The 15,446-nt window shown below is 42.2% G+C and overlaps 1 protein-coding gene across 12 annotated transcripts in view; it reads left to right on the top strand.

The window, feature by feature from the left end:
* SH3PXD2A (SH3 and PX domains 2A) overlaps positions 1–15,446 on the top strand; it is a 241,172-nt gene that overhangs the window by 128,281 nt on the left and 97,445 nt on the right. For 11 of the 12 annotated variants that reach the window (XM_028730369.2, XM_028730368.2, XM_077930205.1 and 8 more), the window contains one exon: positions 13,061–13,089. In XM_028730369.2, the coding sequence (XP_028586202.2) occupies positions 13,061–13,089 (29 nt within the window). Of the gene's footprint in view, positions 1–12,894; positions 13,090–15,446 lie in introns of those variants that run through there. The other variant, XM_077930207.1, reaches the window with a different exon arrangement.

The following is a 15,446-nucleotide window of genomic DNA, read 5'->3' as shown; positions in this document are numbered from 1 at the left end:
GTGTTTTTTTCAGAATTAGATAAAGGACCTTATCAGTGTTTCCACACAATTTTTAGATCAGCAAATAAGGGATAATCTAATTTCCTTGAAAAATCCAGTCATACACTGCTCAATGTCAACATTGCAAGACATAGGAGGAGAATGAAGAGCTAATTCCTGAACCCTTCTTTTATTCTTGCAGAATTCTGCAAAACAATTGAACCTCAGGATATTACAGTAGCAGAGCGGTGTGCAATAGTTGCTGCCAAGATACTATAAAGCAAGGGGGGGTATATAAAGCCCTGTGTAGATGGGCTACAGTGAGAGGATGCTCCCTTCTGATTCCCAAGAGAGGAGTTGTTGTTGTTGTTGTTGTTGTTGCTGCTGCTGCTTTGTCTGGGCTGCTTTTCTCCCAAAGGGGCTCAAGGTCCCCATGGGAAGAAAACCACAGCAAACCACAGTTTGAGGGTTCAGGTCTGGCATGCTTGTACCAAATTTAAAATTGCTGACTTTACAGAAAGTCAGGGCAACATCCAAAGTTGCTTTAAAGACTGCTGGACTGTAGGAAGAGATTTTCTCCAATAGGTGGAGTATCTGCTTCAGGTTTGTTTTTTGATGGCACATTCACAGCTGAGCTGGCCTCCCAACAGATGAAGTGGGAAGAGAGCAAGAGCGATTGTGCTGTGTTTATTGTGGAAACATGCCACGTTTTAGTAGATTTACAAGCAGCTCATTGGAGCGCCTGATTGCTCTGCAGTTTTGCTTTCAGTCCGTTATTCTTGCTGATATGTTGCTGGTATATATCTCACTGAGACTGCAAAAGATTCTTTCGGAGACATGACGTGGGCCAAAGCACGGAAGATAGAAACCAGCTGTTGGGCAGCATTTCTTCCAGCGGCTTGAGGAATTCCAGCAGGCTGCAAGAGTCTGATTGGGGATTGCCATATACTGGCTGCCTTTGCAGCTATGTTGGTCAACACTGGCTGAAGTAAGGTTTTCATGGCAGTGATTTTTGTGCTGACATTAATTTGTGATCGTTGTGGTAATTCAGGATGACACTGTTCTCCGTAAATGGGGAAATTAGCAGGATAGGATCTTGCTCCTTTCCAGATAATTCACAGTCCTACTTTCAAGAGAAGGGATCCTTATATTTAAGCTCCACACAAGTACTCCTTTCTGTGCAGTATCTTGAAATATTTTTAACCCCCCCCCATCTTAATAATCCAGTTCCATGTTTAGTTTTTACTCCCACAATTGGATCTTGCATCTCTAAGCTTCCCTGCCTTGAATATGTCTTGTTTCTGGTCAGGTTTAAACCCCCCCCCCGCCCCAGTTTTCAATGTCTTAGATATAAGACAATAGAAAATCACTGGCCCTGCAAAAAGCCTCGAATAAAGTTTAAAATATTAACTGATTCGAAAGAAAGAGGAGGGTTTGCCCTGCCGGACTTGAGGTTGTACTATGAAGCTGCAGCCTTCTGCTGGCTGAAAGATTGGTTTTTGTTGGAAAACACTGATGTTCTAGATCTGGAAGGTTTTGACAATGCTTTTGGTTGGCATGCATACCTATGGTATGACAAGGTTAAAGTTCATAAACTGTTCAGAAACCATATTGTCAGAAAAGCAATTTTTGCAGTCTGGTTGAAATACAAAGACTTATTAGAGAGTAAAACACCGAGGTGGTTATCACCGGTGGAGGCCAAGGCTGGAAAAAGACCCAATATGGAGGCCTACTGGCCGAAATATTGGGAATTAATTGAAAAAATTGGAGATAACTGGAAGTTGCAGAGTCAGGATAAGCTAAAAAATAAGGTGCGAGATTGGTTACATTATGCTCAAATTCAAGAGGTTTTTAAAATGGACAAAAAAGTGGGTTTCCAGGTGGAAAAATCGAAATTGGAGACGGAATTGTTAGAATCAAAAACTAAGACACTTTCGAAAATGTATAACTTGCTGCTTAAATGGAATACACAGGATGAGACAGTTAAATCTGCCATGATAAAATGGGCACAGGATGTTGGACATAACATTATGTTTGAAGACTGGGAAAGGTTATGGAACACCGGAATGAAATTCACGGCATGTAGTGCCCTGAAGGAAAACATTATGAAAATGATATACCGGTGGTACATGACCCCAGTCAAGTTAGCTAAGATTCACCACCTGTCTGACAACAAATGTTGGAAGTGTAAGGAGGCAGAGGGGACTTTTTTTCATCTCTGGTGGACCTGCCCAAAAGTGAAGGCCTTCTGGGAAATGATTTATAATGAATTGAAAAAGGTATTTAGGTATACCTTTCCCAAGAAACCAGAGGCCTTCCTGCTGGGTATGGTGGACCAGAAAATGTCAAAGAAGGACAGAACTTTGTTTATGTACGCTAGCACAGCAGCAAGAATACTCATCGCAAAGAGTTGGAAGACACAAGATTTGCCCACGCTGGAGGAATGGCAGACGCAGTTGATGAACTACATGGAGATAGCTGAGCTGACCGGCAGAATCCGAGATTTGGATCAAGAAACAATTGAGGGGGACTGGAAAAAATTTAAAGACTATTTGCAAAAATATTACAAACTGTACGAATCTTAAGATAGTGCACGATCAGGAAATGCTATGCTTCAGCAATTATGATTAAGTAAATGGTAAAATAAGTGATAAAAGAGAAAAGGAGACAAATTGAATTGAATATGTTATGTTTATTTTAAAGGTATTAAAACTGAGATATAATATATTGATTTTGGATACATAACAATTGAAAGTTACAGTGAGGTATGAAATAAGGTAACAAATTGCTGACAGGGTTAATTTAAAGAACGCAGATCCGGAAGGGGTGGGGAAGTCCAAATGTATCTAATTCTTTCTTTTTCTTTCTATTTTTTTCTGTGCCTTTTGTATTGTTAAAAAAGAAAAAATGTTTCTTGTATCTATTGTATGTGTTTGCAATGTTCAAAACTATGGAAAGAAACGCAATAAAAAATTTTATTAAAAAAAATAAAATAGAAAATCACTGGCCCTGTTGGGGCATCATGCTAAGCCATAGTTTATATCCTGCTGCAGCTGTGAGATTGGCCAGGAGTGATGCAGCATCCCAAGTGCTCTTTCTGAGCAGTGTGTGGGGAGCTGCCTGGTAAGCCTGGTCCTGATTTCTGAGGATTGGGTCCTTGCTGTTGGCTTTCCTTTTGCCAGCAGAACTTATGCTGGGCTGCCAGGTCACTTGACAAGCTGAATGGGCTTCAGATCCAGTGTAAGCCTCTCCCTCCCAGTGTTCCCACCCTCACTACTGCCCCAGAATGTCCCCTTTTCAGGGCTTGCATCAGTTTAAGATCCACTGTGCTTGGCTGAGCCAACTAAGCCTGGATGAGGGACTGAAGCCAGTATGTCTTCAGCTGAGCCAAGGTTGGAGACTTACGCTGGTGTAGCTCAGCAGAACCAGGAACCAGCCAGCTGAGCTGAAGATCCACCACATCCTAAGCCATTCAGTGGATCTGGGCTCAGGGTTGCACCCTTAGTGATGCTGAAAATGTTGCAAAAAAATAAATGAAATGGTTGAGCATTTTTAATAGTAGCTTTTTGTGTAATGGCAAGGGAAAACCTGACACAGAAACAGACAGATTTTGCATTATGATAAAAGAAAGAAAATACATAAATTATGTGCATTGTCCACATGGCTGAAAAGCAGTCCAGGGCAGAGCATATGCCTTGCTCATGTCATGGAAACATCATCCCTACATTGTGGTTAATGGGCAAACACAGCCAACTTCTTAGTCAGGAGTTGTGACTGGACACTTTTCTGGATGTGGTTCCTTACTTCAGATTATAGGGACAAGAATCTGCCATGCACTGAGTCAGACCATTGGTCCATCGAGCTCAGTATTGTCTCCACTGACCGGCAGTGGCTTTCTGAGATTTCAGGTCTCTCTTGATGTTGAGACCTTGTGCAATTAAAACAGCTTCTCTAACCCCTGAGTTATGGACCTTATCTCAGCAGATACGTGAAAGACTTGTGGACAAGGCTTTTAGATGTTTTTCTTTACACCTTCCACCTCCTGTTTTCGCAGGCCAACCAGCATAAAAGGTATAATTGTCTTCCCATCTCTATAAAATCTTTGGGCTGTATTGTTTTCCTCCCCCAGTAATTTACAAAGCAAACTATTGTTATGTTCTTGAAGGGAGCATGGAAAATATGCCACTAAAAGCAACTCGGTCCGAGAGAAACTGTTTTCAGACCTTCAAGAATGAGAAACACAAGGGGAGAGCTGCACGATGAACATGATTTCTTCCATAACATAAAGACTCCAAACTCAGCTATTTCCCTGGAGGCAGCAGCTGCCCTTTTATTCCTTGCAGAGGAGAATCTATGCAAACAGAGAATCAACACAAGCATGCAACAGATCCATAATGTGAAGTCATTCCAGGGTGCCAGATGTCCCTGACTTACACATCGTGGTTTGGGGCTCCTAAGTGGGTTGTTCAGACCTAGTGGGTGCATTGCTAGGCTATGATATTGTTATTAGTGTACCTAAGAGAAGCGGAATCTGATTCATCTTTTGTCAGGTCACAGCCAAGCTCCATGAGAGCCTGCAGTTGTGGGGGGCGGGGGGAAGGATTCTGTCTCAAGCAGACCTGGTTCCACAGACCCAGAGGTAAACCAGTTGCTTGAAAACAGGCTGGTGTTCAGATGCAAGGTTATGTTTAGGTGAGGCTGTCTTTATAGCTGCTTGATGAGAAGAGTTTGCATGAGGTAATCTTAACATGACAGGGTGGGGGTGGGGGTAGGCTAGATGGTGTCCTCAAACCCACAGAGCCTAATTTGCCTGGCTTGCTGAGAGACTAGAGAGCTAGTGGCACAAGAGGTAGGGTGCTGAAAGATGGTTGCTGGAAGTCCTCGTGGCCTCATTGGCTTTCTTTGGCTTGCTTCCTATGTTTCTCTGCAACGGAGTTGTTGCTTAGAGGGCAGAGCTTTCCGTCTGTGAAGCAACTCCTATGTGGTTTGGACTGATGTGAACCAAACCAGCAACTCTCATCTTTTTCAGGGGGTTTTCCTTGGGGTTACAAACGCCAGGAGTATGATTGAGCACTGATTGAGCACACTTTGAAAACAGCTTTAACCGCATGGGAGCTGCTTGCCACAAATGACTCCCCATGAAGTTTGCCTTTTAAGCAATACCAGTGTAAAATGTGTTGTGAGCCTCTTTGGCACACTCAGATCTCAGGATATGTTAGTTATGAGAGTATTAAAAAATGCATGTGTTTTTTTATTTCCAATATTATGCATTATTATTCATTTTTAATTCTTCATCACTCCTCCTTTTTAAAAATTGCGGGGAGTAAGGCATGAGGGTGGTTACAGCTGGTAAATTTTCTAAAGATTATGCTTACCCCTTTTAGGCCATGCAGACAACAGGTTGGTTTAGATGGCATGGTAGGCCAAACTTTGGTTTAGCAAAACTGTGTGAACATGTGGGCTGCTGGAGATGAGCTCACAGCCACTTGGCTCCTCCCTGGTTCTATTTACTGTCATTCTCCTTGAACTAAACCAAAGCTTGGCTTAGCATCTTGGTGGAACAGGGAATCGTGGTTAAGCTCTCACCTCTCTTACCACAAGCTGGAGCGAAGAACAAATCTTCTCACGGTCCTACTAAGTTAGATCTACTAGTTCAGTAAGTATGCCAAGATCCCTTTCATCCTTATGAATAAGGGTCCACCACTCTTCTGCACCCTTGAGTGACTCTCCGTAAGAAACAGAAAAGTAAAATGATAGGAGGAACTGGGAGGATAAGACTTATTGCCACAACAGCTGCACAACAACCACAGAGATTTGTGTCTTCAGGTAGAGCCATTTGGAAACTTGAAGTGCACACAGGATCTAATGTGGTCTTTGAGGAAGGAAATAAAGTGCTTTCCCATTTTAATAGAAAAATATCAATACCAGTTGGAAAAGAGGGACAGTACTTAACCAGAAGCACAAATGCAGCATCATTATGTTGATGACAATGAGAAGAACCAATTTCCCCCCCTTCTGGTTGTCAGTGACATCCATCTGTTGGCTCTGCTTTTCTACAAATTGCCTGTGTTGTTTACATTGCAAATGGATTGAAGCAAGAAGTGTTGTAAAGCCATATGTGTGAAAATGCCCTGAATTGTCTTTGTGTCAGGCTGAACAAAGATTGAGGTTAATCCTTACCTATCCAGACAATAAAGCCACAGGCCTGTGTTTGATGTCCGGTTACAGTTACGACAGCCAGGGCTCTAATCCAGTGTTTTACTCCTGGGACTCATTCAGAAGAGGAACCATGAAGGTACTTTGAGTAACAAGTAAAGTGTGCACATGTATGCACTCCTCATTGTAAGCAATTGCCTGTCAAATTGAAAACCACTAAGGCCATTAAGTGAGGGCCATTTGCTACGTGGTGAAAAGCAGAGTCAGGGAGGTTGAATGGAGAAGTGTCCCCCTCCCCCATTTCACCAAACAGGGGGAAATAAAGCAATGACGAGGCAGCAGGCCCTGCTGTATATCTAATCCATTAGAGGTGTCTGGCAAGAATCCTGTTTCACAATTAGATAAAAGCTTTTCCATTCTAAATCACTGTCCAGAAGACAGTTTGGAGCCTAAAATGCTGAATCGAATGCACAGGGGAAGCCAAGACCCCGCTCTGGATGCTGGTAATTTATATGCATTATAAGCATTTACACAGAAGAATGTAGGCTCCTACTCAATGATGTGTTGGTTTTTGTTTTTAATTTAACTGGTTTTCCCCGCAGTTACTTTGCAATTTCTTTGACTCATTTGACATGATCATATGGTGTTTCTATTTCCTATAATCCTTGTGTGTCCTGCACTGCTTAAGGCTGCAGGGTGATGCAGGCATGACAGGGAGAAGGGTTCTAAATTAGCTTTCTCCCTTAGGCACTATTTTTTTACATGCAGGAAATGTTCTCTGTGTGACTTATTTTGTGGCATTAAGGGTTTTTAATGTAAACTGTATACGTGTTAGAACTATCTGCTATCATGTTCAACTAATCATAGTTTGTTGTTACATTCAACAAGACAAACTGAGGTAAGTTTCAACTATGGTTATTGAAATAAGCCAGGATCAATGAGAAATTCTGATTATTGTAAAGGTGAAAGTTCCTGGTTGGCTGTGCCAGAGGAGGAGAGAGAAGGGGGTGTCGTGTGCAAAGACTAGCCCAGCTCATTCCTTGAGTGCCAGCCTATGATTTAGTGTTACATCTGAACCAAGACTCGTGTCCCAGTCTTTTGGTTTTCTGAACAAGGCAACTGTGTCTCCCAGTGGATACAGAGCTCTCTTCTTTAGTTAAATTTCAGTTTTGGGGGGTCTGTTGTTTCTAATCCAAGAAGCAAAGGAGAGAATCAATCAATGCATGATTTATCATTGTAGTTCATAGTTATGCTTATGGAGAGAGATGCAAGCTTTCAGTCTTATGGATCTAGCAGCTTTAGAACAGCATAGAGCGGTCATGTATGAGCAAGAGCAGGAGTGGGCCTAAGGTAGATCTCATGATGATTTGCAGTAGATGGGTAAGGATTTTTGATATGCAAAATGATCCCCTCCTGCCACCACCCTAAATCATATTGCTGAAATGCAGAAAGCTTGGGATACCAGAAGTGGACTGTTGCATGGAAGGGCACTCAGAATAAATTTCTGGCTTCAGAATTCTTTCATTCAGTGTATGTCATTTGTACCAGTCTCTAGTTGGTGGATCTTTGGCTGCTAGTAAAAAAATAATTAAAAAATAAATAAATCAAAGCAGCTCCTACAAATCTGAAGTCTACCACCACTGGGCAAGAGTACTCTATTCCTAACCAAGACACATATGGGACATGGGGACTTTATATCTATGGAAATAACAGGTGAAATATATTGAATATAAAGTAGCTTCTTAGTGCTAAGAGAGTCACATCTCCAGGAAAGCTGCTAGCAAAATGCAGGTGGCATTTTTTGTTCAGAAAGTTAGAAAGATGTCCATTTGAAAAGGTGTTTTCTCAGATGGATATGCATAAAAAGTGAAGTGCCTGATAGCCATCTCATAGAATTACTGCCGAACAGGTTATGGGAGGCCTCTGGTATAAGCTTAACACATACTGGAGCATGCCATCATATGTCCTGACATGCTTAATACTTATGAGAGCTGGTCTGGATTGCATCTTATAGCCTGACAGAACTATGAACACAAAGCCTTTTATGCAAAAGCTGTATGAAAGCTGGTAGTGCCCGACCTCTAGGAAGTCTGTTCTGGTGTTTTCCCCACAACTGTATGTAGTTTTATAGGATCTATTTTGATGTGCATGAACTCTGCTTTTAGTCATGTTGGATAAGGAGTTGTCTTTGTGTTTCCTTTTGTAACTGCAAATAGAATATGACCAGGAAGCGCGTGTTAAATTAAATCAGGCAACAACTTATATAAAGAAATGATAGAGTGCCAACACTACAGCTTCTTTCTGGAGTAGTTTAGCTCAGAAAAATGAGCAGCAAAAGCACAAGATCAAAGGGACATCGCTAATACTAACAGTATACCAAGAGAGAGACTGTATGACTGTTGAGAAGAAAAATGGAGACTGTAAACCTTGACAATTGGCTTCATTTCTCTCTCACCCACATCTTGTAGGATATAGGTTAATCCCAGTAATTATGTATTGCAAAAAATCATTGTGCCATTTCAGAGGGAAATGGGCCCCTGGTGTTATAGTGCTAGGAAACCTGATAAATCAAGACTGCCTTTGAAATTATGAACAAGGGACCTTAACTAATCAAAAACCACAAAAATATTAATCATCCCAGAGCATGTGTGTGAGTGGGTTTAGGACTCAGCACTAAAAAGGCAGTTATTTTAGAACCACAATTCTATTTTTTCATCATGAAAGTGATCTAAAAATCTACAGCTAGTGCTGGTCAAGGTTTTTGACTACTGCTGGCCCAAGACATTTTACTACCAGAAGTGGTACCCAAGTGTGCACACCCTCCTACCAGTGAGGACTAACGGTTTAAAAAGTCTGGCTACACCATTCAAACACTGATGAGAACCCCCCCCCCCAGTTCATATTTGAAGCAAAGGCTACCAAATTCATACTTTCTGAAACAACACAAGGAATGAAACAGTGCCATGCTTCCAAATTCTCACTTCTCCAATTTTTGCAATGCAGTTCTCCTGCCAAAAATGTTTACCAAAAAAATCCATATTTTGAGGTAAAGTGATCAAAGAAATGCATAGCACCTATGCAGTCAATGGGTGTGAAGCAAGCTTAAACTTGTAGTGTAATGTCATTAATCTATGACCCAGCTATGTTAAAAGCATTTAAATGATTTATGCAATGAGCATTATTTTGCAACTTGCAGATATTTCTACTATGAATATTTCAAAATAATATTGACTCACCTTTGTGTTGTTCCTCACTGTGCTTTTTAAACTTCTCCAGTTCTGTTTGACATTATTTACATTCTATAAAAAGATACCCTCAATGAAAACTTCACAATGGGAGAAAATTAAATTTGGTCTGATGCAAGATGTATCTCAAAGACTGGACTGCAGGCGGTCCAGGCTGCTTTATGGGGCAGGTCCTTTGTGAGGTAAATATTCTGTCTCTTGTGCAAAAGTTCACAAATTGAAGGGATAAACAAGGCAAAGCAGAACCAGATGGGGGATATGATTCTTAAGCAATATCTATTTTGTCCTTTAACTTTCCAGGAAAAAGCCAGCAATAAACATCAGTGTTGCATATCCCAGTCTGGATGACCTTTTCTGGGGAAGGTCATGTGGTTTTAATTGATTGTTCCTGCCCTCTGAAGCCTCCTGTTTTGTTATTCCATAGTCACTGCTTTCCCCATGAGGCATAGGTCTTTTCCTGGTGCTGCACTGCCATATATTATATCCTAATGCACTGATGAACTCATCAAACTCAAGGTTCATCTTTCATCAGGGAAAGTTGAATAATTTCAAAGGCAAAACATTCAGGACAAAAAAGTAGCTTCACACACATATATTACCCCATTCAGTGGATTTGCATGTCATCCTCCTGACTCCATCACCAATTATTCATTCATTTTGTGCCTGTTTGGACCCTTCTTTATGTCCTCTTTTGGGTCCTTGTGAACTTCTTTCCCCTTGTTCCTGGCCCTGATGGTTTTCCTGTCTGTCACTCTGATTTTACCAGGCTAAGGAAGAGAGCAGTGACAGGAGCAAGGACAAACAGCATCAGCTTCCACTTACTTATCTTTCCCTTTCCCTCTAACTGATAGTATGGATTCGGTCCAGAGAAAGAGGGTAAGCAAATGGGGAGTGGTAACAGCAGGAAGGAGGAGAATACATCCTGCCCAAAGATGGCACTGATAGATGAAGGATAGAATTAGGCCACATTCACACTGTACAGTGGTACCTCGGGTTAAGAACTTAATACGTTCTGGAGGTCCGTTCTTAACCTAAAACTGTTCTTAACCTGAGGTACCACTTTAGCTAATGGGCCTCCCACTGCCGCTGCGCTGCCACCCCACGATTTCTGTTCTCATCCTGAAGCAAAGTTCTTAACCCGAGGTACTATTTCTGGGTTAGCAGAGTCTGTAACCTGAAGCGTCTGTAACTTGAAGCGTCTGTAACCTGAGGTACCACTGTACATTTAAAGTATAGTGATACCACTTTAAACAATCACTGCTTCCCCCAAAGAATTCTGGGAGCTGTAGTTTGTTAAGGGTGCTAAGAGTTGTTAAGGGCCCTGTATTCTCCTCACAGAGCTACAATTTCAGAGTGACTTGACAATCTATTTGCAGGGAACTGTAAATTGTCTAAAGTAGCATCATAGTGGTTTAAATGTGTGGTGTGAATGTGGTAGTTCTCTGAAATGGGCCAACCATCAGTACTGATGGGCTGTCAGCGTGGTGAAAGAAAGAAAGAAGGTCTCTGGAATTGGGATGTGGCAAGTCCCTCATTGTGCAAATATACAATGGTACCTCGGAAATCGAATGGAATCCATTCGGGAAATCCATTCGACTCCCAAAACGTTCGGAAACCAAGGTGCAGTTTCCGACTGGAAGCCGTGGAAGCCCCATCGGACATTCAGTTTCCAAAGAACGTTCGCAAACTGGAACGCTCACTTCTGGGTTTGTGGCGTTTAGGAGCCAAAATGGACGAATACCAAGGCATTTGGGATCCAAGGTATGACTGTATTGGGATTGCAAGCTGAGAAGCGCTTATGCCATATATAATGGGTATAGGTCCACTGAAGAATGAGAAGTCTTCCTGAGTAAACATGTATAGAACTAGGCTGTAGCTTCTTCTAATACCATCACAGTATTGCTTCAAGTCTGTGCAGCCCCTTCTCCTCAACACAGGGCCCTTCTTTCTGTCTACTCTGCTTGAACAGAGAGAATTTCAGAAATTTTGGCCTTCCTCAAGCCCTGTTTTTGCTGGAGGCAAGGAATTTTGGGCTCTTGTACTTAATATACCATCACAATGAGAGGCATTCTAAGTCTATGGAAAAAGTTGACCCGGATTGTGAAGGAACAGATTCATGTTGAAGAGGGCTCCACAATGCAACGATTTAGCTTAGTAAATGAATAGGATACTAATTACTTTTATTTCATTGGTTTATTTGTCTCGTGAAAGAGGGAGAGGGGTCAGAATGCTAGAAACATTACAAACGTCTCAATTTTAACAATTTCAGAGCTCCAGAAGGAAGGGGATAAGTAGTCTGGGGTTGTGTCCCCAAAGAGAAGCATTGGTACCACTGGGTATTCTGCTCACAGTATTGTTTACACCCATACATTGTATTCTATTCTCTCTTCAGTTCCCCCCCAATCACCTATGAATGGTCAGTAGCTTCAAGAGGTGGGGAACAGGTTCTTAATCATTATTTAAATGCTTTAACCAATTTCCTATTTGTATGTTTTCATGAAATGCCTTTATTGTCATTTATGACTTTGGAGAGCTGCTTCACTTAAAGTAGAGGTGGGGAACCTGTGGCCTTCCAGATGTTGAACTCCAACTTCCATAATCCTGACTGTTGGCCATTCTGGCTGGGGCTACTAGAAGTTGGGAGTCCAGCAGCATCTGGGGAACACCAGGTTGTTATTCATTTCTAATAGGGAAAAGATTGTACTAATAGATGGGCAATTTATTGAAATGGCTATTGGAAAATGTGCATTTTCTCATGTTTAAGGCTGAAATCCTATGCACACCTACTTGAGAGTTAGTTCCCATTGAACTTATTGGGATTTACTTCTAAGTAAGCATGCATATGATTGTGGTGATGGTGGAAAATGTGATGGAAAATGTGCATTTTCTCATGTTTAAGGCTGAAATCCTATGCACACCTACTTGAGAGTTAGTTCCCATTGAACTTATTGGGATTTACTTCTAAGTAAGCATGCATATGATTGTGGTGATGGTGGGAAAATCCAGCTTTGGAAATCCAAGAGCTTCTCCTTTAACAGCTATCTATGTGAATGTACAAGTTAATAAAATATTTTCTAGAAATAAAGAAACCTTGTCAGCCCCATAATCAAAAGAACCAAGTGAGAAAACAACATTTATTCTCCTTATGTGAAAGAAGCCAGGCATTTCTACTCTTCTTTTGCACAGACAAGTGTTAGGCAGAGATAACTAGAAGCTGCAGGGCTATGCAGATGGCAAACTGCTTTTTTGAAACCATAGTACTGCAAGCGTCACACAGTATCGCTTAATGAAGCAAATGCGGTAACCTTCAAGGAGTAGCCGGCATGCTTGTGCCTCTGCGCTGGATGAAAACGATAAAGGGTTAAGCCAGTAACAGCTCTATCTGAAGCTTGATTTAAAGAAGGGAGAATTGATATGCTCTCCCCCTCCCTTGAGTGGATGGTCGGCTCTTTCTAGTGGATCACATGGGCTTGTTAGGCTCTGCTGCAGAAGCACCAGCTGCTGCTGATCAAGGGAGGGTGCATCACCGGCTGGGTGTGTGTGTCAATGCCTTGTGGTCCCAGGTTCCAGTTTAAAAGAGGGGAAGCCCACAACGTGCTTCTGAGCAAGTGGGCTCTACCTTTTTTCTCCCCTGTGCTTCAAAACCTAACCATGTCTATCTGTTGTTGCCTTTTTTTCAGGGATTATGGATCCTCAAAAAGGAAATCAGGTAAGAAACCATGCTTGTTCCATATGTAGCATCATGTCTACAAAGCTCAAAATGTTTCTTAACAATTGCTCTTTTATTGCCTGCTGTGTGAAATGTTGGGGGTGTTTAATGGATTTCATTTAGCAGGAAAGGGAGCATTTAAAATATTTAGTAACTGAGTAGGCAAAATGTTCCTTGCACATTTTTGCTGTTGTATATTTCAGCAGGAAATGTGCCTCTCCCTGCCCTCTCTAGTTGATGGGGAAATGTTTTACAAATACTAAATGCAGAAAAAGCAGGCTTTCTGTGTTGCAGTTTTGCATTGCATTGGAAGCTACCTGAAGACCATCTAGTTTCATGTTCTTCTTGCTAAGGTAGAATCACTCTAACCTGACCCTCCAGGGATTGTTCTTGGTTATTTCTGGAGGAATAGTAATGGTATAACTGAACTTGCAAGCTTAGTTTGTGCATGCATCGCTCATTCCCTCATGTGTATCACCACATTTCTCCATCCCTCCCTGGTCTAGTGCTCCTGAAGGGGTTCCTGTACCTTTAGCTGTATCTAAGGGGGGGGGGTGTTTTAGAGTAAATGCAGCTTATTGTGCCAGTGTGAAAAAACCTGCAGCTGCTAAAATGTCATCCTGCATGCTACTAGAAAAAGGCACAGGAACCCTGGCTGTATGTGTTCTGGCCCACCTGCCCTCACATGGATTCAATCTTGACTCATCACCAGGTTTTCTTAATGGCTGCATTCTTACTAGCTGTTAGGGAAATTGCTGTGTGAGTGAGAGATTCATCATGCATAGATACCCTAAGATTAGGTTCTCTCTAATCTTTATTGGCCTAAATTTCTAACTAGTAAGTTCTCCTAGTCAGTCAAAAGTATAAATACAAGTTATACTCTGCTGTGTGCACTATGCAGTGCAGACATGGCTCAAAAATCAAAGTCAGGGCCAGCTCTACCATTAGGCAGAGGAAGGCAGTCCCTTCAGGTGACGAATTCCTCCTGAACCTCTGGGCATTCCCTTCCCTTGAAGATCAGAGCTGTGTGTGCTATGTAGCTTGTCATGTACTCTCTGAACTAACCTGTTGTCCTCAGGTGCAGTGGATGATGCTATCTTGCTGCAGCTATTAAAGCAAAATTCCAGCTGCCAATCGAGGTGGTTTCTGTACATGGAAAGTGGAAGTGCTATCTTGTCCTTTACCTCAGGCAGCAAAATGTATTGTGCAGGGCTGAATAAAAGTGCAGCTGTGGGGTCAGATGGGAGAATAGGTTCACAATGAAATCCTGTTAATGCCTACTCAGAAGGGAGCCTCATTAAATTAAATGAGACTTAGTCCCAAGTAGCAATATCCAGATGTTTTGGAGTACAACTGCCCTCAGCACCAGCTGGCAACATCAATGGTCAGGGATGACTTTATATATTTGTTTATTTTTTCTACTTCTAGCCCTCTCTTCACTGAATGGTTTCAGGGCAGGCCATATAAAAATAGTACAATTAATTGAAAACCACAAGTTAAAGCTGCAGAACTAAACAAAATAATGAGAACAGCGAAACAGGTGTGCAGCAAGACAGCACAAGGGAAAACATCCACTGTCTTAAAATCTTGGGTAAAGAGGGGGATCTTGACCTGACGCTGAAAACTATACAAGATGCACCTCAGAGGAGATAACATTTTACAACCTGGGGACCACCATGCGCCACCAGCCCACAAACCACAGAAGGAGGTGGTACTGCCAGCAGTGCCCTCCCATCAGTCCAGGCAGGTGGATATGGGAGGAGGAGTCTTCAAATATTTGGGGCCCAAGTCACTTAGGATTTTGAATGCCAAAATCAACAATTTAAACTGGGCTTGGTAGTGAATTGGTACTAGAGCAGTTTACTCAGTATATTCTGAGTCCAGCTAGAAGTGCCCACTTCTGCTTTATTCCTGCATTCTGCACAAGTTGCAGCTTCCAGACTGTCTTCAAGGGCAGTGCATGGCAATAGTCCAATCTGGAAGTTACCAGAGCATGGATCACTGTGGCGAAGCTACATCTGTCAAAAGGGTAGTAGCTGCTGAACAGCTAGAAACAGGCACTCCTAGTCAACAAGGCCACCTGGACCTTAAGCAACAGTGATGGATCAAGGAGTAGCCCCATGCTGTGGAACAGTTTCCCCCCCAAGGGAGTTAATTCAGAGGGCACCATGTTGGCTATCCCAGGAAGAATTTGACCACAATACAGTGGTACCTCGGGTTACATATGCTTCAGGTTACATATGCTTCAGGTTACAAACTCCGCTAACACAGAAATAGTACCTCAGGTTAAGAACTTTGCTTCAGGATGAGAACAGAAATCGTGCTCTGGTGGCACGGCGGCAGCAGGAGGCCCCATT

Source organism: Podarcis muralis, chromosome 6 (genome assembly GCF_964188315.1).
Source record: "Podarcis muralis chromosome 6, rPodMur119.hap1.1, whole genome shotgun sequence".
NCBI classification, from domain to species: Eukaryota; Metazoa; Chordata; class Lepidosauria; order Squamata; family Lacertidae; genus Podarcis; species Podarcis muralis.
Note: the sequence above shows the minus strand (reverse complement) of the source record. Positions and strands in the feature narration are given on the sequence as shown.